Genomic DNA, 22,275 nt, shown 5'->3' on the forward strand with positions numbered 1-22,275 from the left:
CTGCTCCTACTGGCTCAAGTCTCCGGCTGGTTTCTTTCTGCAGTTTTCCCCCAGGCATGTAGTGGAGGGAAGGTGAGGCACCATCTGATACATAATTTTCCCAGAGAGCTGGGGTCTCCCCTGCACACTTCTGAGTCCAGGGAGGGACTGCTGAAAGAACAAGTGACCATGTCTGTACCCCATTTTACTCCCTTCCCCCCAGTGTAGCAGTCCCTACTTTGGCTGCTCCTACCCACTGCAAGCTCTGGCTGGTATCCCTCTGCAGTTTTTCGCCAAGACCACATGGTGGGTGGGTAAGGAGACACCACCTGGGTCCTGTTGACCCAGTGTGTGTGTGGGGGGGGGAGGGTCTCTCATGCACTGTTCTGGGTCCAGGGGTGCTGGGAGGAGGGGTGGCCCTGGCTTGGCCCTATTTTACACCCTTCCCCTGCCCATCACCACCTGCATCAGCACCCATTACATAGGCAAAGCTCTGCAATTACACATGCAGTACAACATTTGCATGCACAAATAAGGCAGGTGAAACTGTAATTGTGCTTGATATGCATGCACAGATCCTGGCTTGTACATGCTAATTCCAAGATTTGTCCCTGATTAAAGCAAAGATGATAGTCAAGTTCTTGGCGTGGATAGTAGGGAGGATGTTGGCTTTGTCAGCTGTAAAGGAGAAAAGAGGGGGGATTTTGGGTTGAAAGATTGAGCTGGCTTTTGTTGAGCTTGAGATAACAGTGAGCTCTCAAAACTGGGAGATGTCAAAGTCAGTGAGGGATTGGAAACTGAAGTTAAAAGACAGAGGTCAGAGTATGAAATGTACATCTCAGAGTCATAAACATGAAGATGATCGCTGAGCTTTTGTGAACAAATGAGGTCACCCAATGATGGAGAAAAGTATAGGGAGCAGAGGAGGGGACCAAGAGCCACAACCTTGGGGGAAAGGAAAAGGAGATAGAGCATCAAGAAGAGATGGTGAAAGAATGTTCTAGAATCCAACAAAAACCGTAGAGGTTAAATCCCATTAGCAATTACTCTAAACCAGTCAGTCCCGCAAAATAAAGTGTTGCTTTTACACAAATGAGAAGCAATGCAAGTGTGAGCATTTCCTAGTGCATGGGTGGTTCCTGTAATGGGGCAGATTTCTGCTGTCCTGATCAACAATGCTTTCAAATTGGAGAAGACAAAAATCAGTAGAAAATATTCTACTTTTAAAGACTTTCTCTCTCTTAAAAAGAGAGAGAGAGATGCTGATCTCAAAGGGAAAATCCATATACTAAAACCAGCACAAAATTTAACAGGACTGACAACCTTTACACAGTTGTAAACAGTGTAGTTGTAGCCTTGTCAGTCACCAGATATTAGAGAGACAAGGTGGGTGAAGTAATATTAGAGAGACAAGGTGGCCCAACTTCTGTTGGTGAGAGAGAGAAGCTTTCCAGCCACATAGAGCTCATCTTCAGGTCTGGGAAAGGTACTATGAGCCTGGCAGCTAAATGCAAGGTGGAACAGATTGTTTAGCATTAGTAGTTTGCACATATTCTAAAAGACTATTCAAGGTAGAGTGGCGCATTAACACCTCTGCAATCAGGGGTTAGTGGATTACAGATTGTTCTAATAACCCATTGTTGTCTGTAACCTACTAAAACAAGAAATTTATTTAACAAAGAACAGAGATTGGAGAAAAAGTGAATAGAATTAACGGAACAATGGTTACATATAAAGTAAAATCATAACACACTTTCTAGAGCCTAAGATAAAAACTATCAAGACATTCCCCTGCCTCACAAAGGTTAGCTCAGCCAATGGTTCTTTCCCAGCTTCAAACAGCCAGACCGGCTGTAATCCTCCATTCATAAAACAAACCAACTGGCAGCTTGTTCCCTCAGTGAAGGATAACTTGGTGAACTTCTTGTGATGGGGTGGACTAAGCTGAGAGGCCCCCTGCTGGAGGCCTCAGAGTCCTGCCACACTTGTCCCAAGTAAGGAGCAGTGGAAAGGTCTTCCAAGCAGGCTAGAGTGGTTGCAGGAGAAGCAGCTATCAGGGCCCAGGAGGGCCCTATAAAAAGGAGCTACAGAGCCAGAGCCAGAGCAGTTCCTTATTAAAGCTGGAGGAGCATGGATGTTGAAGCTGGTTGAGGGTATGGCAGAACAATGGACAGCCCAGTACTAGTAGGCACCAGGGGAGCAAGGAAGAGCTCCTGGCCGGCTACTGGGCCTGAGCTTAGAAGAGCCCTGAGCTAAGGGTAAGGGATCGGTGAAGGCTGGGGCCCAAAGTAGTGGGTGGGCCCGGGTCCTCTCCACTCCTCATAGGCCACAGGGGAAGGGCCTACAATTGGACATCAGTAAACCCCCCAGAAAGGGACTGAACTGTCAGAAGGCTCAGCTGAATACTGGGGCAAAACAGACTAAGAGGGCAAAACCATTACCTCCAGGGAGGAAGACCTGGTAGTACAACCCGATGGCAGGTCTGGGACTGGTTTAAAGACCACAGACATACCCAACCAGAGGGGGCGCTCGCAAGAGGTGGGTGCCGACCCTGTTACACCTCTGTATCCCACGTATAATTCCAGTGACCCATTGTCTTCACTTGTAAACAGGGAAACTCCCCCACTGCTTGTTTTTTCCTTTCTAGAATCTCCCCTGGAGGCTTTGCAATCACTTGATTAGTATTGTGCTTAGACTGTAAATAGGTGTTCATTGTGAAGTATACAGTGCTCAATCTACATATAACCAGACAGGTGTTGATAAGTGTCTCCTGCCTGGAAGAAACCTGTTTTTCATCTTCAGGTGACCAGCCCCAACTCACAGACCTTAAGAGCATAATTTTCAGTATCTATACATAACTCCTTTCATATTATCTGTACATAACCCCTTACATGTTATCCATCCATACCTTTTTCAATGATTGATGATCAGTGTGACACAAGGGGTACGTCTTCACTACCCACCGTATCGGCGGGTAGCAATCGATTTATCCGGGATCGATATATCACGTCTCGTTAAGATATATCGATCCCGAACGTGCTCACCGTCGACTCTGGAACTCCACCAGAGCGAGCGGCGGTAGCGCAGTCGACGGGGGAGCCGCAGCCGTCGATCCCACGCCGTCTGGACCCCAGGTAATTCGATCCAAGATACTTCGACTTCAGCTACGCTATTTGCGTAGCTGAAGTTGCGTATCTTGGATCGATCCCCCCCTTAGTGTAGACTAGCCCAAGCTTTCAGTAAAGACTTTACATGATACCCTTCGGCAAACTAGTATGTAGGTACCAGAGCTAAGGGATCCCTTTGTAACCTGTACGCCAGTTGGCATTAAGATGTCCCTGTGTCACACCATAGAATTGTATTCACTGATTCTTCCACCTAGAGTATATCCTTCAGGTAGAGTTCCAGTCTTAAAGTATCCAATCTTATAGTAACTCACAGGGCTGTTATGAGGCATAATTAATATTTATAAATTAGCTGTTTGAGTAAATGCTGTATAGATTCATAGATGCCAAGGTCAGAAGGGACCACTTGTAAGCATCTCTTCAGCATCTCCTGTATAACACAGACCATAGAACTTCCCTGAAACAATTCTTCTTTGAATTAGAGCAGATCTTTCAGAAAAATGTCCAGGCTAAGTTTTAAAAACTGCTAGTAAATTGTTCCAATGGTCAAATCATCCTTACTGTCAAAAAGTATGCCTCATTTCCATTTGGAACTTGTCTAGCTGCAAGTTCCAGCCCGTGGATAATAGATTCCCTACTTGACTGAAGAGCAAATATTTGTTCCCCATATAGACACTTATAGACTGTGATCAAGTCATCCGCTAATCTTCGCTTTGTTAAGATAAATGAATTGAACACCTTGAGTCTTTCACTTTAAGGCATGTTTTCCTATCCTTTAATCATTCTTGTGGCTCTTCTCTGAACCATCTGCAATTGAGCAAAATCCTTCTTAAATTGTGGACACCAGAAATGATCACAGTATTCCAGCAGTGGTTGCATCAGTGCCAAAAACAGAGGTAATATGACTTCCCTATTCCTACTCGAGATTCCCCTGTTTATGCATCCAAAGATCATGTTAACCCTTTTGGCCACAGCATTGCATTTGGCCACAGCTCATGTTCATCCAATTATCCACCATAATCCCCAAGTCTCTTTTCAGAGTCACTGCTTCCTAGGATTGTTTATCATTATTTGTTTGTTTATTATTTGGGAAATTCAAGGAAAGAGTAACTTGAAGATTTGTTTGGGTTTTTTGTTTTTGTGTAATTGCTTGATTAATTTCTCTTATTGTGGACTGAAAAAAATGAGCTTTTGGTGGAAACTTGAAAGAGAAGATTGATGATTTGGCAAATCAAGATGTGGGGAGCTTTCCATGCAAGGGGTTGGGCATGGGGAGGGGAGTGGAAGAATGAGATGAAGGGAACATCAAGGGTAGAACAGAAGGGACCAACAAAATAAGAAATGAGAGCAAAAATGCAGGGTTGTATATACACTAAAAAGGGAGGACAATAAGTGTAATAGTGATACAGTGATATATAGGGAATAAATGGACAATTGTTGTTAATTATGACACCAATAAAAGTAATAATAAAAATGCTAATGGCAATAATTTATTTGTATGACAGGGTTGGTTGTGATGGCAGAGGGCAGGACTCAACAGCCATGGGGCTCATTTCTGGTTTATGTCTTATGGTCCTAAAGCTGATGCTTCAGGATTTTATCTGGCAACCTGCAGGGGTCAGAAAGGTATTTTCTCCCATGTATTCTGCAAGGGTTTTTTCTTTAATCATCTTCTTCCTCTGAAGCATCAGGGATGGCCACAGCTGGAGATGGGACATTGGGCAGGGTGGGCCAGGACTCTGAGTTGGTGCTGAACATTCTCTTTTTTGGGTATTTGACTGGCTGGTTCTTGCTCACATGCTCAGGGTTTAATTGATGGCAATCGGTGGGGTCGGGAAGGAATTTTTTCCTGGATCAGATTTGCAATGACCTTGGGGATTTTTTTTTTTGCCTTCCTCTGCAGTGTGTGGGTGCGATGACTTGCGAGGATTATCTGGGTATGTCTCACATAATCATTTCTCTTCTATTGCAGGGGCCTCAAACAGAGGCACATTAGTCCCTCTTGTTCTATGCCTATGACACATAATAGTCTAGTCTCCTGTGGGTCTCATTTACTTTGGTCTAAGATTGATTATTGTGTTTTAGTCTGCGGGTGCTGGGTGATGTTGGTGGCCCATGATGTACAAGAGATCAGACTAGATGATTTGGTGGTCCTACTGGCCTAAAATTCTATTACTCTATTTGCTAACCAACATGATCTATTCTATTCTATTCTGTTCTGTTCAGGTTCTTATACTGCTCTCATCACTGTAGTATCTGAGCACTTTCCAGTAGAATACTAAGCAACAACATGACTAACATCTGTCACATGTTTGTTTTCTCATCCTCTCCCCAGTGGGAGAATTGTGTGTTCAGTGCAGTGTTTGATTTTGGTAGGTTTGTTTTTGTTTGTTTGTTTGTTTGTTTTGGGGGGTTATGTACATATTGCTCAGTATTTATATTAGAGAAGGGAAATCAAAGAAACGCACTCTGCATTTAGCATGGAAGGCAGTGGGGTTAGTTTCTCCCACACAGACAAGCTTTATCCTTATTGTAGAAAGTTCCATTGTGCCACAATTGTCCATCTTGTTCTTCATCCCCGAGCTTTAGGTTCTTTTAGATATCCTGGGCCCAGGCCATTGAATTAATCATTATTTTCAAGGCACACCTTGAACTTGACTCCAGTCCACAAAGGACTATAGCAAAAATGGTGAATTCTTCAGGTTATGATGCTGAAACAAGAAACAGAGCAAACTATTACTACTTGAGAGGCAGTCCCTTCCTGGGGTCTTATGTAGGTCTAAACTATCCTCTACTTGGACTGGTGTTTAAATACTACAGTTTGGATCTTAGGTCAAAAGGCATTATTTAGGGTGGAACAAAGGAGTGAGAGGATGAAATTAAGAACATGGAAAATTAGGTGAAATATAAAGAAACTTCATACATTTTAAGGCCAGAAGGGACCATTATGATCATCTAGCTTGTCTCCAACATAACCTTTAGCCATAGAAATCCCTGCACACCAGTGATTCCTGGCTGTGGAACAGACTTCCAAGGAAGGTAGTGAAAACCCCTTCCCCCGGGACATATTAAAACTAGACTGGACACAGCTCTAGATCAGGTACTATAGGGAACAATACTGCCTTGGCAGTGAGGTGCACTATAGATGCTCTAATAGGTCCTTTCCGTTTCTAATTTCTATGGTTCTATGATACCAAGATTGCAGTTTGGGTCGGAACAGCTTCTGGGTTGTGTATATCTGTTTCCTTGGTTGTGCACAAATTTAAAAAAAAATACAAACAATTATTTGTCAACTTTTTGTGTTATACAACCACTCACTGTGTTTGAATTTCTCTTGACCATAGCTAGAAACTACCAGCACCATTACCAGAACTCCGTATAATGTTGCTAACATCATTGATGATGATGTTATCCAAAATAAAGAAGTAGAAAAACCAGCAGATGTTTTGAATATTGCAGCACTACACTGCAGCAAAATATCTCTTCCCTCCTCCCCCGCCCTGCCCCATCCAAATGTAAACTGAACAGGAAAATAACCAAGCTCACTGTGCCTGCCCTGTACATCTAGGAAATAATATGTAAATCTAAAAATAAAAAAGATTAACTCACACATACTGGGACATGAGACTGAATAGTACTTTGTAGTTGGGGTCCCATCCCATGAGGTGCTGAGAACATCAAATAGAATCATAGAATATCAGGGTTGGAAGGGACCTCAGGAGGTCATCTAGTCCAACCCCCTGCTCAAAGCAGGACCAAACCCCAACTAAATCATCCCAGCCAGGGCTTTGTCAAGCCTGACCTTAAAAATCTCTAAGGAAGGAGATTCCACCGCCTCCCTAAGTAACCCATTCCAGTGCTTCACCACCCTCCTAGTGAAAAAGTTTTTTCCTAATATCCAACCTAAAGCTCCCCGACTGCACCTTGAGACCATTACTTCTTGTTCTGTCACCTGGTACCACTGAACAGTCTAGATCCATTCTCTTTGGAATCCCCTTTCAGGTAGCTGAAAGCAACTATCAAATCCCCCCTCATTCTTCTCTTCTGCAGACTAAATAATCCCAGTTCCCTCAGCCTCTTCTCATAAATCATGTGCTTCAGCCTCCTAATCATTTTTGTTGCCCTCCGCTGGACTCTTTCCAATTTTTCCACATCCTTCTTGTAGTGTGGGGCCCAAAACTGGACACAGTACTCCAGATGAGGCCTCACCAGTGCCGAATAGAGGGAAATGATCACGTCCCTCGATCTGCTGGCAATGCTCCTACTTATACAGCCCAAAATGCCGTTAGCCTTCTTGGCAACAAGGGCACACTGTTGACTCATATCCAGCTTCTCATCCACTGTAACCCCTAGTTACATGCGTCTGACGAAGTGGGTATTCACCCATGAAAGCTTATGCTCCAATACGTCTGTTAGTCTATAAGGTGCCACAGGACTCTTTGTCGTTTTTTACAGATCCAGACTAACATGGCTACCCCTCTGATACTTGTAACCCCTAGGTCCTTTTCTGCAGAACTGCTGCCTAGCCACTTGGTCCCTAGTCTGTAGCAGTGCATGGGATTCTTCCATCCTAAGTGCAGGACTCTGCACTTGTCCTTGTTGAACCTCATCAGACTTCTTTTGGCCCAATCCTCTAATTTGTCTAGGTCCCTCTGTATCCTATCCCTACCCTCCAGTGTATCTACCACTCCTCCCAGTTTAGTGTCATCTGCAAACTTGCTGAGGGTGCAGTCCACGCCATCCTCCAGATCATTAATGAAGATATTGAACAAAACCGTCCCCAGGACCGACCCTTGGAGCACTCCGCTTGATACCAGCTGCCAACTAGACATGGAGCCATTGATCACTACCCGTTGAGCCCGACGATCTAGCCAGCTTTCTCTCCACCTTATAGTCCATTCATCCAGCCCATACTTCTTTAACTTGCTAGCAAGAATACTGTGGGAGACCGTATCAAAAGCTTTGCTAAAGTCATGGAATAACACGTCCACTGCTGACTGTTCCTGATCACTTTCTTCTCCTCTAAGTGCTTCAGAATTGATTCCTTGAGGACCTGCTCCATGATATTCCAGGGACTGAGGTAAGGCTGACTGGCCTGTAGTTCCCCGGATCCTCCTTCTTCCCTTTTTTAAAGATGGGCACTACATTAGCCTTTTTCCAGTCATCTGGGACCTCCCCCGATGACCATGAGTTTTCAAAGATAATGGCCAATGGCTCTGCAGTCACATCCGCCAACTCCCCATGGACTTGTGCTCATCCAGCTTTTTGAAATAGTCCTGAACCACTTCTTTCTCCACAGAGGGCTGGTCGCCTCCTCCCCATGCTGTGCTGCTCAGTGCAGTAGTTAGGGAGCTGACCTTGGCAAAAACAGAGGCAAAAAAAGCATTGAGTACATTAGCTGTTTCCACATCCTCTGTCACTAGGTTGCCTCCCTTATTCAGTAAGGGGCCCACACTTTCCTTGGCCGCCTTCTTGTTGCTAACATACCTAAAGAAACCCTTATTGTTACTCTTAACATCTCTTGCTAGCTGCAACTCCAAGTGTGATTTGGCCTTCCTGATTTCACTCCTGCATGCCTGAGCAATATTTTTATACGCCTGTACTACACAAATAGGAATTGAAGGTGCTCAGTTCTTCTAAGCATACATCTTTACTGAACATTAGTGACAGTGGCATGTAGCTACATGCTGCAGAGAAAAGGAAGCTGTGGTCACACTGCAGCGTGTAGCTACATGTGTCAGTGAAAAGCTCTGGTGGGAGGGACAACAGGGAAAGGCATCTCCCAGCTACTGAAGCCTTTCCCCTCTGCCTCCCCCCACCATAGTCTTTCCCCACCTCCAGAGTCTCTCTCTGTGGCAGCAGAAGCCTCTATAGTGGGGAGCTGACAGAACCTTTCCCTGCTGACTCCCCACTGCCAGAGTCTTTTCTTTTAGTGGGGAAAGGGTTCAGCAGTGGGGAGGCAGGAGGATATTACACTGACAGGGAGACACTGCTGGTGCAAGTTGAGAACATTGTGGATACATACATGGGTACATGCTATAGGTTTCAGGCATGTCTTTACTCATCTAAGCCATGCCTTACCATCTATACTGTTATTTAGACTCATGGTTTTGGGGCTATACACTTTCATAAGATGTGTGCAGTATAGATGTTTCTTTAGAAGTTGTGATAAATAAAGTGGGAGATAGCTCCCTTTGATGGACACCCAGCCAGCCAGTTAGCTGTAAAATCCCTCTCGGTAGCTGTTCTTTACTTGCTTTACCTGTAAAGGGTTAAAACGTCCCCCAGGTCAGTGGTTCTCAAAGCCGGTCCGCCCCTTGTTCAGGGAAAGCCCCATGCGGGCCGAGCCAGTTTGTTTACCTGCCGCGTCCGCAGGTTCAGCCGATCGCGGCTCCCACTGGCTGCGATTCGCCGCTCCAGGCCAATGGGGGCTGTGGGAAGCGGCGCGGGCCGAGGGATGTGCTGGCCATCCTTCCCTCAGCCCCCATTGGCTTGGAGCGGCGAACCGCGGCCAATGGGAGCCGCGATCGGCCGAACCTGTGGACGCGGCAGGTAAACAAACCGGCCCAGCCCGCCAGGGGCTTTCCCCGAACAAGCAGCGGACCGGCTTTGAAAACCACTGCCCCAAGTAAAGAAAAAAAAAGTGGGCACCTGACCAAAAGAGACAATAGGAAGGTAGAACTTTTTAAAATTGGAAAAGAAACTTTCCCTCTGTCTGTTCTCTGGGCTGGAGATAGAGCAGCCATGCTATAAGCAATTTAAGCCAAGTACGGTCATAAATCATCAGATCATGCCTAGAACTACTTATCTGAACTCCAAATGTGTAAGTACATCAGAATGTAGGATTATTTCTTTTATTTCTTATTGGCTAGTGGACTCCTCTGTGCTAACCCCAGATGCTTTTGTTTGCTTGTAACCTTTAAGCTGAACCCCCAAGGAAGCTATTTTGGGTGCTTGATTTTTGGAATTGCTCTTTTAAAATCTAGCAAAAGCCTAAGTTCCAGATGTATTTTCTTCTTTTTGTTTTTAATAAAATTTACCTTTTTTAAGAACAGGATTGGATTTTTGGTGTCCTAAGAGGTTTGTGCATGTTGTTTGATTAGCTGGTAGCCCCAGCTAATTACCTCCTTTGTTTTCTTTCTCCGCTCTTCCCTGGGGGAGGGAGGGTGAAAGGGCTTGAGGGTACCCCACAGGGAGGAATTCCCAAGTGCTCCTTCCTGGGTTCAAAGGTTTTTTTATTTTTTTGCATTTGGGTGGTGGCAGCGTTTACCAAGCCAAGGTCAGAGAAAAGCTGTAACCTTGGGAGTTTAATACAAGCCTGGAGTGGCAAATATTAATTTTTAAAATCCTTGTGGGCCCCACTTCTGCACTCGGTGTGACAGAGTTGGGATTCAGCCTTGACAGAAGTAAACTCTGTACCTCATAGGATCAGGCCCTTAATTTGTCCTTTTTCTTCATGAGCAATCTATCCATTTTGACTTTTCGGTGTTGTGAATGAAAACAAGACACATTTTGTTAATAAAATATGGTATAAACTGATGTACAGGTTTACCCACTAGCATTGCCATCATCACAGCATAATCATTCTTCGAAGTATTGCATACCTTTAATGAGTTTGCAGTTAATGGCTCTTCCCCAATATCAGTCACCTTCTGTGATTGCTATTTCAGATTGGGAGGGGGTGGGAGAATCATGGCTAGAGGCTGAATTTACAATATAAATTAACAGCCAACTAGACCTACGGTAGATGATTAATTTGTCTTTGATTATAACTGCGCACTGAGTGAGAAAAAATTAGCTTCTTTGATTTGTTGGCACAATATGGGTTTGGGAAATGGCCACAGGAAGTTGAAACTAAAATGAAATTACATTTATTGAAATGCAAAGCGTGCAAAAGTTGATGGAATTTAGATTATGAGGAAGAAAAGAGCTTTAAATGGCCCTTCAGAACATGGTGAAAGTTTGTTTAAAGACCCATGACAAATGACATTGGGTTGATTATTTTGACTTGATAAGGTTAACGTTAACAGGGGGCCGGCAAAGAAGGCTGTTAGTACTTCTTCTTTTTTTCAAATTTTTTCAACTATTAGTTGACAACACATTGTAGCTTGGAAAGAATATCTCCTATGGTAATTAAAATTAATCTTGTTGACATCTTATCTGATTGAAGTAACATTTACTTCAGCAAAAAGTGCATTTTAAATTTGACAACAATTGCTAGAGTGCTACACTTCTGTTGCACATACAGAGGTAGAAGCAGGTATCTAGTTGGCATATAAAATTCTTCAGTTCTTGTCTTAATCTGCTTTTTAGTGTTTACATAGGCTGTTAAATAGCTTCCATGTTCTACCATCACAGTGACTCCATTTCTATGGGGACTGAAGTGATTGTTCTACATGTATACTTCAGGCCACGAGCGCTCGTCTTTACTAAGGCAAAGCTTACGCAGAGCAGAGGGAGACAGAGTAAAATTTCCAGTGCATCTATGTAGCTTAATAGACCTATTTGCAAAACTGCCTGTTTCCCTTGAATGTGACTTGGGAGCTTTTGAAAAAATTACCTAAAGTTCACGACTTGTATTTATATAGGTCCTTCTGTGACCTCTCTTGGTATCACGTCCTGCCACTGCCACTAATACCATGGAGAGTTCCCTAGTTTTGGAACTAATATCCCTCTGCAAGGACAGTCACATTTGAGGGGAGCCAAGCAGGGGTTGCTCACCTCTTGTGCAGAACAGAGCTCTGGCCTGCAGGGGCTCCCTCATGGCAGTGGGGATAAGGCAGCAGTCAGCGCCAGCTCCAGGCACCAGCCTGGCAAGCAGGTGCTTGGGGCGGCCACTCCGGAGGGGGGCGGCACGTCCAGCTATTCAGCAGCAATTCGGCGGATGGTCCCTCACTCCCGCTCGGAGCGAAGGAGCTCCCGCTGAATTGCCGCCGCAGATCGCGATCGCGGCTTTTGTTGTTGTTTTTTGGCTGCTTGGGGTGGCCAAAACCCTGGAGCCGGCCCTGTCAGTAGTGATGGGGACAGAGTATCAACCACTCTCCAGAGGGTCAGTCACAGCTTCTCCAGTTCTCCACCTGACAGTGGGGCGTGTTGGCACCATAAAGAGCTGCTTCAGCCACTGACTTTCAGTATGAGTTGTGTATGCTTAGCATGTGCTCAGGAGCTGGCCCAGAGTTGTCATGAGAATATTGTATGGAGGGAGTGTGTTTATATGTATGTGTGTATACAGGTACTCACTCTGTGTCAGAGTATAAGAATAAAATGGCAAATCAAAAACTCAGTGGGACTGCAGTAGAGCTGACAGAACAATTCTGAACCTTAAACTAATAAAGAAAAAGTCCTAGGCCGGTATGCCGTGTAAAGCATCAGTGGCAATTCTTTGATGCCTGCCCTGTTTTGAATTAGATGACTTATCTAAACAGGCTCTGAATGCACCCTTGTATGTCTTTTTCTGTTGCCTATTTTCAGATGTCACAAACTCCTCTACAGCAGGTATAGCATATGCTTAAGATCTGAAACAATGCTGAAAAGTGTTGTTACCAGCCTGCAGTGTATTAGAATTTAAGTTTCCAGAATAGTGACTCAGTTTTGTTTCTTTTATTATAGGCTAAAGGTTCTTCAGGTATAACATCGGGCACCCAGAAGAAAGTAAAGAGGACTCTACCCAACCCACCTCCAGAAGATGCTACCACAGGGACCCAGTCAGCATTCACTACTGTGGGGTCAGTTTCACGCAGAAGGATCTGTAGAACCAACACCATGGCCAGGGCTAAAATTCTCCAGGATATAGACAGGGAATTGGATCTGGTCGAACGAGAGTCAGCCAAGCTTAGGAAGAAGCAAGCAGAGCTAGATGAGGAAGAAAAAGAAATAGATGCCAAACTGCGGTACTTGGAAATGGGCATCAATAGGCGGAAAGAAGCCTTGTTAAAGGAAAGAGAAAAGAGAGAGCGTGCCTATCTCCAAGGAGTAGCAGAAGAACGTGATTACATGTCAGACAGTGAAGTTAATAATACCAGGCCTACTAGAATGGAAGCCCAGCATGGCTTGGAAAGACCACGAACTGCACCACAGACAGAATTTGATCAATTCATGCCACCGCAGACCCAGCCAGAAACTCAGTTTGCTCCCCCTACAAGCCCTTATACACAATATCAATATTCTTCTCCTGCTCTCCCTACCCAAGCACCAACTCAGTATACACAGTCACATTACCAACAGCAGCAGACTTTATATCATCAACAGGTTTCACCCTATCAAACCCAGTCAGCCTTCCAGCCTGTGGCAACCATGTCCTTTACTCCCCAAGCTCAGCCTCCACCAACCCAACAGTCATCATATCAACTTCCATCACAGATGATGGTGATACAGCAAAAGCCAAGGCAAACTACATTGTATTTGGAGCCTAAGATAACATCAAACTATGATGTGATTCGTAATCAGCCTCTCATGATAGCACCTGTTTCCACTGATACTACTTATGCGGTTTCCCATCTTGGCAGCAAATACAATACCTTGGATTTAAGGATAGGGCTGGATGAGAGAAGCAGCATGGCGAGCAGCCCCATATCAAGCATATCTGCAGATTCATTCTATGCAGACATAGACCATCATCACACACCACGAAACTATGTGCTGCTGGATGATATAGGAGAGCTTACAAAGGGAACGGCAGCACTGAGCTCTGCTTTTAGCCTCCACGAGAAGGATCTGACAAAAACCGATCGGCTTCTTCGAACCACCGAAGCCCGGCGAGCACAGGAAGTGACGGACTTCCTAGCACCACTGCAAACTTCTTCTAGATTGCATACTTACGTGAAAGCAGATGAAGATCCAATGGAAGATCCTTATGAGCTAAAGCTTCTGAAACATCAGATCAAGCAGGAGTTCCGCAGGGGTGCAGAAAGTCTCGACCACCTTGCTGGCCTTTCTCAGTATTACCATGCAGATACCAGCTACAGGCATTTCCCCAAATCTGAGAAATACAGCATCAGCAGGCTCACACTTGAGAAACAAGCGGCCAAGCAGCTCCCAGCAGCCCTCCTCTACCAAAAGCAGTCAAAGCACAAGAAGGCTTTGATAGACCCCAAACTGTCAAAGTTTTCACCTATCCAGGAAAGTCGAGACCTTGAGCCTGATTATTCAAGCTATATGACTTCTAGTACTTCATCACTTGGGGGCATCACCTCCAGGGCAAGGCTTCTTCAGGATGACATCACTTTTGGCCTCCGAAAAAATATCACGGACCAACAGAAATTTATGGGGCCAACACTGACATCATCCCTTGGAGCCAGCCTTGGGACCACACTAGGTCCAACAATGAGATCCACATTACAAGATGAAGTTGACAAGTCCTATAGTAGTGGTAGTAGATCCAGGCCCTCATCTAGACCCTCTTCAGTCTATGGACTTGATTTATCATTAAAAAGAGATTCCTCTAGCTCTTCTTTAAGACTGAAAGCCCAGGAGTCTGAACCATTAGATATTTCTTTTAGTCATGCAGCTCCCTCTGGAAGAACTAAACCTACGAGTCTACCTATTAGCCAAAGCAGGGGAAGAATCCCAATAGTAGCACAGAACTCAGAGGAAGAGAGCCCTTTAAGTCCTGTTGGTCAGCCAATGGGAATGGCAAGAGCTGCAGCTGGACCCTTGCCACCAATATCTGCAGATACCCGGGAGCAGTTTGGATCAAGCCATTCACTACCTGAGGTCCAGCAACATATGAGGGAAGAATCACGGACTCGCGGGTATGACCGGGATATAGCCTTCATCATGGATGACTTCCAGCATGCCATGTCAGACAGTGAAGGTAAACTAGGCCTCAGACTGCTATGTTACTCTCACAACACAAATCCTCATTTCTATGCATGTGTCTGATTTTTATCATCCTACAAGGACTTGTTCTTCTTTTTGTTCCTTTGTGCATCTTTTGTGTATCTCTCTTTTCTAATTTTGTTTTTGTTTTACTCTAAAAGCAGATTCTGGATGGTGCTTCGATACAATAGTATGCTCAAGTCATTTGTTGTTGTTTTGGTTTCCTTTTGGTTTGCTTGTGCATTTTCCTTTTTATTTGTCGGTGTCTATTTTTCTAACTGCATTATATAAATAGAATAATATGTATATAAAGTGTGCCCCATTTACTCTTCTCTTCTGTCCTTACATGGGGCTTCATCCTTTGAAATTTGATCGTTGGAGGTTTTTTTTACACAGTTTCTCTTGAAAAATTGCTGACCTGGCCCCCAAAGTTTAAAAAACAGTTGAATCTTGTAAGAAAAACTGGATGCATAAAGTTTCATTATGGGTTTCAAGAATCAGTAACTCAACTTCCTGAGGCACACAGAATTATAATTACACCTTATGAGCAATAGTATTATGAGCTAAAAGTCGGTACTGTATATTAGAACCGTAGAGAGTTTACTGTGATAGCAAATGAACATTCTAAATCTGGTCTGTTAAAATATATTTTGTCATGTGGACTTCTGTGCATTCAGAATTGTGATGATGTAAGAAAATTTATTGTTTAGATGGTACAAGGTAACCTCATTCATCAATAAACTTGCTTAAAATATTTCACTTCCATTGGTGGATTAACCAGCTTAACTGGTTTTATGTGGACCCTATACAGTACTTCTGCCAGATAAGCACAAGAGCTTATCTCACTTAGGTTCATGAGAAGGAACCCCTCTGATGTATTATAAATGGTGTAATTAAAAAGTGTTTCATTTAAATAAATACAGCAGAATGTTAAGCTGGTGTTAAGTACTAAATAACTGCAAATTATGCATCCACTTGGTTTGACTCTAGTCAAATTTAATACATTTTAAAACTGTTTAAAAATCATAGTCACTCTGAAAGAGAATGAAATGCACATGTTTAAGTTATCATCTGCTTTTCATTGTATGTGCTCCGTTAACTTTTCTTGTGTATATTTACTGCACAATAAAAAAAACCCAAAATTTTGCATGCACTATATTGTTTGTAAGTGACAATAATTACCGCAAAATAATAATTTGCATGATTGTGAAGTAGGGGTGGTTGCTTCCTGTACTTATACATAACCCAAATTTATGATTTTGAAAAAGCATTGCTTCCCTTTGTTCATAAGCTGTATCATTTTGAATTCAAAGGGGAAATCTTGGTTTAGAAGATGAATAACATTTGCTTTCCCTGTATTTGATCTCACACTATTGTAGACTGAGAAGCCGCAAGTCATTTTTCTATAAGTTTCTGTGCATTTTGCCGTCTGACCCTGAAGCTTTTATTTCAGGGCAAGTAGGCTTTTCATAATTAAGGGCCTGATTCTGCACGGTGCTGAGTATCTCTCTACTGTGCTTAGTGCCCTCAATTCCCAATGAAGGAAGATGGGAACTGAAGGCACTCAGCCCATCACAGGATGAGCTCTGCATAAGGGCTGTATGGAACGTCAGCACCTTCCATTGAAGTTAATTGAAGTTGCATTGGAGCTAAAGAGAGTGGGATTGGGCCCCAAATCCATATAAAAAGTTGGCCTTCCCTCTATTATTATGTAGTACATAAACAGATCATGGATAAAACCACAGTTGTTTATAATACTGCTCTACAGTTACATTATTTATTTGTGACAAATACTTAGGATGTAAGAGCTGGTTTTGATCTGGTTCTGAATCTGATATATTTTTTAGATCTATTCTAACTCAGTTCACAACTTGTTCATTATCAGGCTGACCACATGTCCCTGGGAACAATTGCTGCCCCTTTTTTCTGAGCTTATCCCAATGGCCGTTTCATTTTTACAAATAACTTTGCTTTGTCCCATTTCTCATAAAGCCTTGCAGATTGGCCAGCACTAGGAGCTGTCAGTCAATGGAACTGGAGAAATTATTATTAAATAGAAAGCCTGCTGGCTCAAGTGCAGGTGCACCAGCAGGACCACCCTTCAACCAGCCTGCAACATGATGACATCCAGCTTCTCCTCTTCTCCTGTTCCTAAAGCTGTCCAGTGAGCCCTGTCACTCAAGTCCTTGACCCAGCCTTCCTGGTCCAGAGAGTCAAAACCCTAAGGTGGCTAGGAAGGAACAGGAGCAATGTCCTGGCAGAGGAAAGGAAGTAGTGGGCTTCTATTTAATTCTCACCCTCCCATGGCTCACCAAACCCAACCCCTGTACAACCATATTCTCCCCCATGACAGGTGCCCTGGCTTTTCACATCCAAGATCTGGTTCCCCCTCTCTGGAGGCAATCAACAAATAAATCTTGTTAAACAGATGGCTCTCTACCATTCCTTTTATTGAAGACACTTTCTAGCTTACTGGTGCTTGACACTCCTGGATCTGTTGCCCTCTGGAATCATACGTAGCCATCAGACTTCCTGTGCAGCTTATGTATTATCCCTGCACAGTAAGGGAGCACATTCACAGGCAGGAGTATTAATGATTATTTTATTTTTGAGTGCTTGGTGTTGCACCTGGCTTGAAGGAGTTCCAAAGCAAATGGACCAACCCAATCCCACACCCCTCAAAGTCAGTGGCAAAGCTCTTCTCTTTGGTGGATTGTCGTCTCTGTGGAAGAAATGTGTTTGAAGCTTGTGTGAGAGGAGGAGATGGGAGTTCTGAGTGTAAGGGACACCGAGGAGAGAATGCATAAAGAAGAGAATGGGAGAAGGACACAGAGGGCATTGAGGAGGGCAGCATGGATACGGCCTAGGCACCACGAAGAGTAATAGGAGGAGGTGAGGACAAAGATGCTGGTAATGACAGAGTTGTTTGAGGGCCACAATGGTGGTGAAGCATGAACTTTATATGGGACTTGAGAGGAAGCTAGTGAAGGAATGGGTAGATGCTCTGATTGGATGTGGAAAATATAGGAGTAAGTCTGTGTGTGATATTAGGTGCAAATATGAATGGGACGTATGGGGTACCAACCAGAACCAAATAACTTGGTGGACGTGGGGAAATCCATACAACTTGGACATAAAGTAAAGAGGGAAAGGAGACTCTTTCCTTTGAACAGTGATGCAATGTTGTATAGGAATGGCTAAAACCTCATACAAGCACACTCTAATAAGTCAGAAGGGTTGTCAGAGAAGAGTTATTGTGTAGCAAGCTCTGCTGTAAATTAACAATGCAACGAGAGTGCTGCACATTAACTGTCCATGTGGACCCTTCTGTCACTCACTAAAAGTTTGCTAGTGCTCTTTGATCTACTCCACTTTGAAATGAAAGCAGGTCAATGTGTAGGCGGGAACTTTTAGTGTGCGGTAGCAGAGTCCACACTGCCAGCTAATGTGTAGCAAGTTAATGCACTGTAGATTTAAACCCAGGTTGCTGCTCACTTAACCCTTGTCTACACCTAAAATAAAGGTCTACCTACCTATTTGGCTCAGGATTGTGTAGTGTAGACATAACCAAACTCTTCATCTAAACAAGCCCAGAGTGTGGTGTTTTGGACAGTTACTTTGGAGTATTGCAACATATCTTCTGAGGGAAACCAGTTCCAATATAAAAGAGCTCACTTTGTATTTTTTTTAAATCTGTCTCTTTGCATGGATGTGATTTCAATTAGTCCAGTCAGTCCTAATCAGAGTTGCAAAAATGACTTTTTTTTTCTTTTTTTAGCCAAAGAAAGCTGCCATTTCTTCTGTTAGAGGCAATTTTTCAGTACAAGTAATATGAAATACTGATGTTAAAATATCTTTGCTCCCTAAAAAGAGAGAGGTCTGTTTGAGTTTCTGTTAGTCTTAGGGAATGCCTATGCAATAGCAAATAGCAGACAGGAGTAGAAATGCAATTTCTGAGCCCAGACCATTTGTATGAGTAATATACGCAAATATATTTTTAAGTCATGCTATTTTTACACACTGTAGCAAATCATAAAACACAAGATCAATATTTTTTTTAAATTGGGTACATAAAGTGGGACTCCAAACTTCATACTTAGACACCTAAATAAGTATAATAGTTTTCAAAAGCGCAAAGCACCCAACAGCGGGCATTGAAATCAGTGGGTGCTTAGCACTTTCAAAAATCAGGTTACTTCTTTAGGTGCCTAGCTATGAATTTAGAAGTCTAATTTTAAACTTTTTTTTCCAAATCTTGGCCCTAAGTTAGCTAAAATTATCAAATTATTTCCTCTCACATATGCCATAATGTTGAAAACTCTTCTTTATCATTTTTTAAAATTTTGAATAATTCCTACACTGCTTTGTCGGCCATGAACTATGTTACTATACAGACCATCTATATATACTTGTGTCATAGAGCAATTGTGTTCTTGCTAAAGAGCTCATGGAAGTTTCCTAATTTGTAGTACAATTGCAAATGTTTTGATCAGGTAAAGTTAATTTACAATGAGTAGCCAAGAAATGTTATGTCCTGACCTCCATAAAACATAAAACCATTGCCCTGACCTCCATAAAAACCTTAGATTTTATCTTCTTTGGCCCAAAGCTGCCAGACATTGATTATATCCCATAGATCATTAAATATCTATGAAAATATTAAGGCTCCAATCCTGCAAACATTGTTTAATTTGATTAACATGAGTAGTTCCTATTGGTTACCTCTGAGAATTTAAATCCTAATGGTTCCCTTCTCAGAGAGATTTTCCCCCCTTTAAATATGAGGCTATTAGTATTAATCCTATGGTAAATTTGGAAAACGTACCACTCAGATATGAGGAAATTCCAAAAGTCTGAGATGAACACTGATCTTTACCATGCCTCACTGGTTTAGAGCATATGGTCTTGTCTCCCCCTACTGATTTTCCCCATTGAGGATAAAGGACTTCTGCTTATCCTGCAGATACAGGAGGCTTGTGGTCCTGAAGGTTCTGGGTTTGCATAGGTGGACATGCTGACATGCTTTGTTACACACCGGCCATAAATCGCCTTGTCTCTGTAGACACCTCCATGTTGCCATTGCTGTTCTTTATAAGCCCACCATGAATCTCAATTTTTTATTTTTTCAAGCCACTAACAAAAAATATCCTGGGAGAGGAAGAAACTGGAGAAATTAAAGCAGTTACTAATCATTAAGTGATCTAATATTTTTTGATGCCATGTTGGTTTTATTGAGGTCACTCTTACATAAGGCCTGATCATGCACTTAACAGTGTGAGAGGGGGACTGCTTTACCAGCATAGGGCCCCATTGACTTCAGTGGGACTCTGTACAGGTGCAGTAGTCAGTCTGCGTGCTCTCTGTTGCAGGATCAGGGCCATAACTTCTTATGCAGCCGAGGGTTTAAAATGGCTGCTCTCAAGATTCTCAGTGAAATTCCCAACTCCAATCAACCCACGCAACCGCATGCAAAATACCCAAATAATCAAACAAAAAGTTCACAGTCGTTTCCTTTAAACTTGAAAAAAATCATAGAATTCATGACAGCTTTGATTGAAACACAGCTTGATCCATAAGCCTTCATATGGGATTCCACAAGCACGCTAGCTTTCTAAAGGGAGAAGGCCAACAAAGATTATTTTAACTGTGTGAGAGAGTCTTTGTTTCAGGGTTTCTCCTGATTAGATGATGAAACAGATTGTGATATTCAGAATTAGTATCTTGGATCAGAACAAGACCTTTGGTTTTTAAGCAGAACATTTGATCAGGAGTTTCATTATGAGCTGAGTTATAGAGCAGCCTGATAAATGCAGTCAATCAGGCATTTGCAGCAAATCTGCGAACTATGGAATATTTACATAATAGATGATAATGGCTCGTTAGAATCAATTAATCACTATCTGGACAAACATCAACATTTGATATCTCATTTTATTGTATCCATGCTAGTCTACTGGATAAATAATGTTGTCAAACAGTTTAACAATAGGGATCTGTGCACATACAGGATAAAAATTGACCTCTTAATATTTGTCCCAAAATACATTTGTCCTACTTTTAATGGCAAAAGTATTTCAGCATGTGTTTATATTGTTTTTAACCTCATATATAATGTGCTTTAAAAGATCCATTTATATATAGCTAGCCTTTCCCTTTTGTGATTGGGAAATAAAAGACATTTATAACTTTCTGTTATAGTAAAATGTTGCAATGATTTTTTTTTTCAAACTTCTGTAAGCCATTCAAGTCATATTTACTAAAGAATTAGAAATAGAAAAAAAATACACTAATGTTTTGCATTTTTAATTTCCTTTTGTGGCATTGAACAACTGCACTTACTCTTGTTACTATAGCAACAGCTGACCTTATTTTAGTTTTGTAATTTCCTGGTGATTTTTCTAAAATAATAATGTCTTTTTCCAATGCTAAATTTATAATGATTATTCTAACATGAAATTCAGATGTTCCATGGGATTCTAATTAGCTACAGTTTATCTTGTTTTATATTGATATGTGTGCATGCAGAAGAAAATCTGTATGTTGTATAATAAAAATAGTATTTAACTTATAGCTCCTGATTTCTCACTGGTGCAAATCAGAAGGAACTGGCCAAATCAATCATCATAGTTCATTTGACTTCAGTGAAGCAATGCTCATTTACACTGGCTGAGATTCTTGCCTAATGGGTTTACACCAGTGTAAAACTGGTTTAAATGGGAGGAGAATCAGGGTTCCATCCTGCTTTCCTTGCACTCTACAAAGCCTGATTGGCATTCTGTGTACAAGAAACGTTCATAATGCATAAACGAAGATGTACGGCAAGACCCAGTGAATGGGATTTAAAATGAGAATTCCTGCAGCATTTCTGCACCATGTTATAAAGTGAGCTTTTCTTCTTCTTCAGTCTGTGTTTTGGGATGAACAATGATTTAGTTAAGCAGACTCCATTTTCATAGAACAGTTTGCAGTGGCTCTCCGAAGAAACTTGAACATACAGATGTCCTTTGACGCAGAGGCTTTTAAGGAGTCACTGCTATAACTATTGATTCATAAAAGTTCAGCTACATCTCAGGCCTGGTATACATTAGAAAATTAGATTGATTTAACTATGTTGGTCAGGGGTGTGAAAAATCCCTGTGTAGACAGCACTAAATAGACAGAACAATTCTTCTTTCGACCTAGCTACCGCAGGGAGGTGGATTATCTACTCCAATGGGAGAACCCCTCCTGCCGGCGAAGGTAGTGTCTACACTGAAGCACTACAGTGGGGCAGCTGCAACAGCGCAGTTGTGCCACTGTAGCATTTCAAGTGTCGACAAACCCTCAGAAATGTGTGAAATCTGCAGTGTATTTC

At 42.6% G+C, this 22,275-nt stretch overlaps 1 protein-coding gene across 1 annotated transcript in view; it reads left to right on the top strand.

Moving 5' to 3' along the window:
• Positions 1-22,275, top strand: part of PCLO (piccolo presynaptic cytomatrix protein) — a 515,291-nt gene that overhangs the window by 308,078 nt on the left and 184,938 nt on the right. The window contains exon 7 of the mRNA XM_026648937.1: positions 12,714-14,916. Within this exon, the coding sequence (XP_026504722.1) occupies positions 12,714-14,916 (2,203 nt within the window). The remainder of the gene's footprint in view (positions 1-12,713; positions 14,917-22,275) is intronic.

Source organism: Terrapene carolina, unplaced genomic scaffold (assembly GCF_002925995.2).
Source record: "Terrapene carolina triunguis isolate 2854851 unplaced genomic scaffold, T_m_triunguis-2.0 Scaffold68, whole genome shotgun sequence".
Taxonomy (NCBI): Eukaryota; Metazoa; Chordata; order Testudines; family Emydidae; genus Terrapene; species Terrapene triunguis.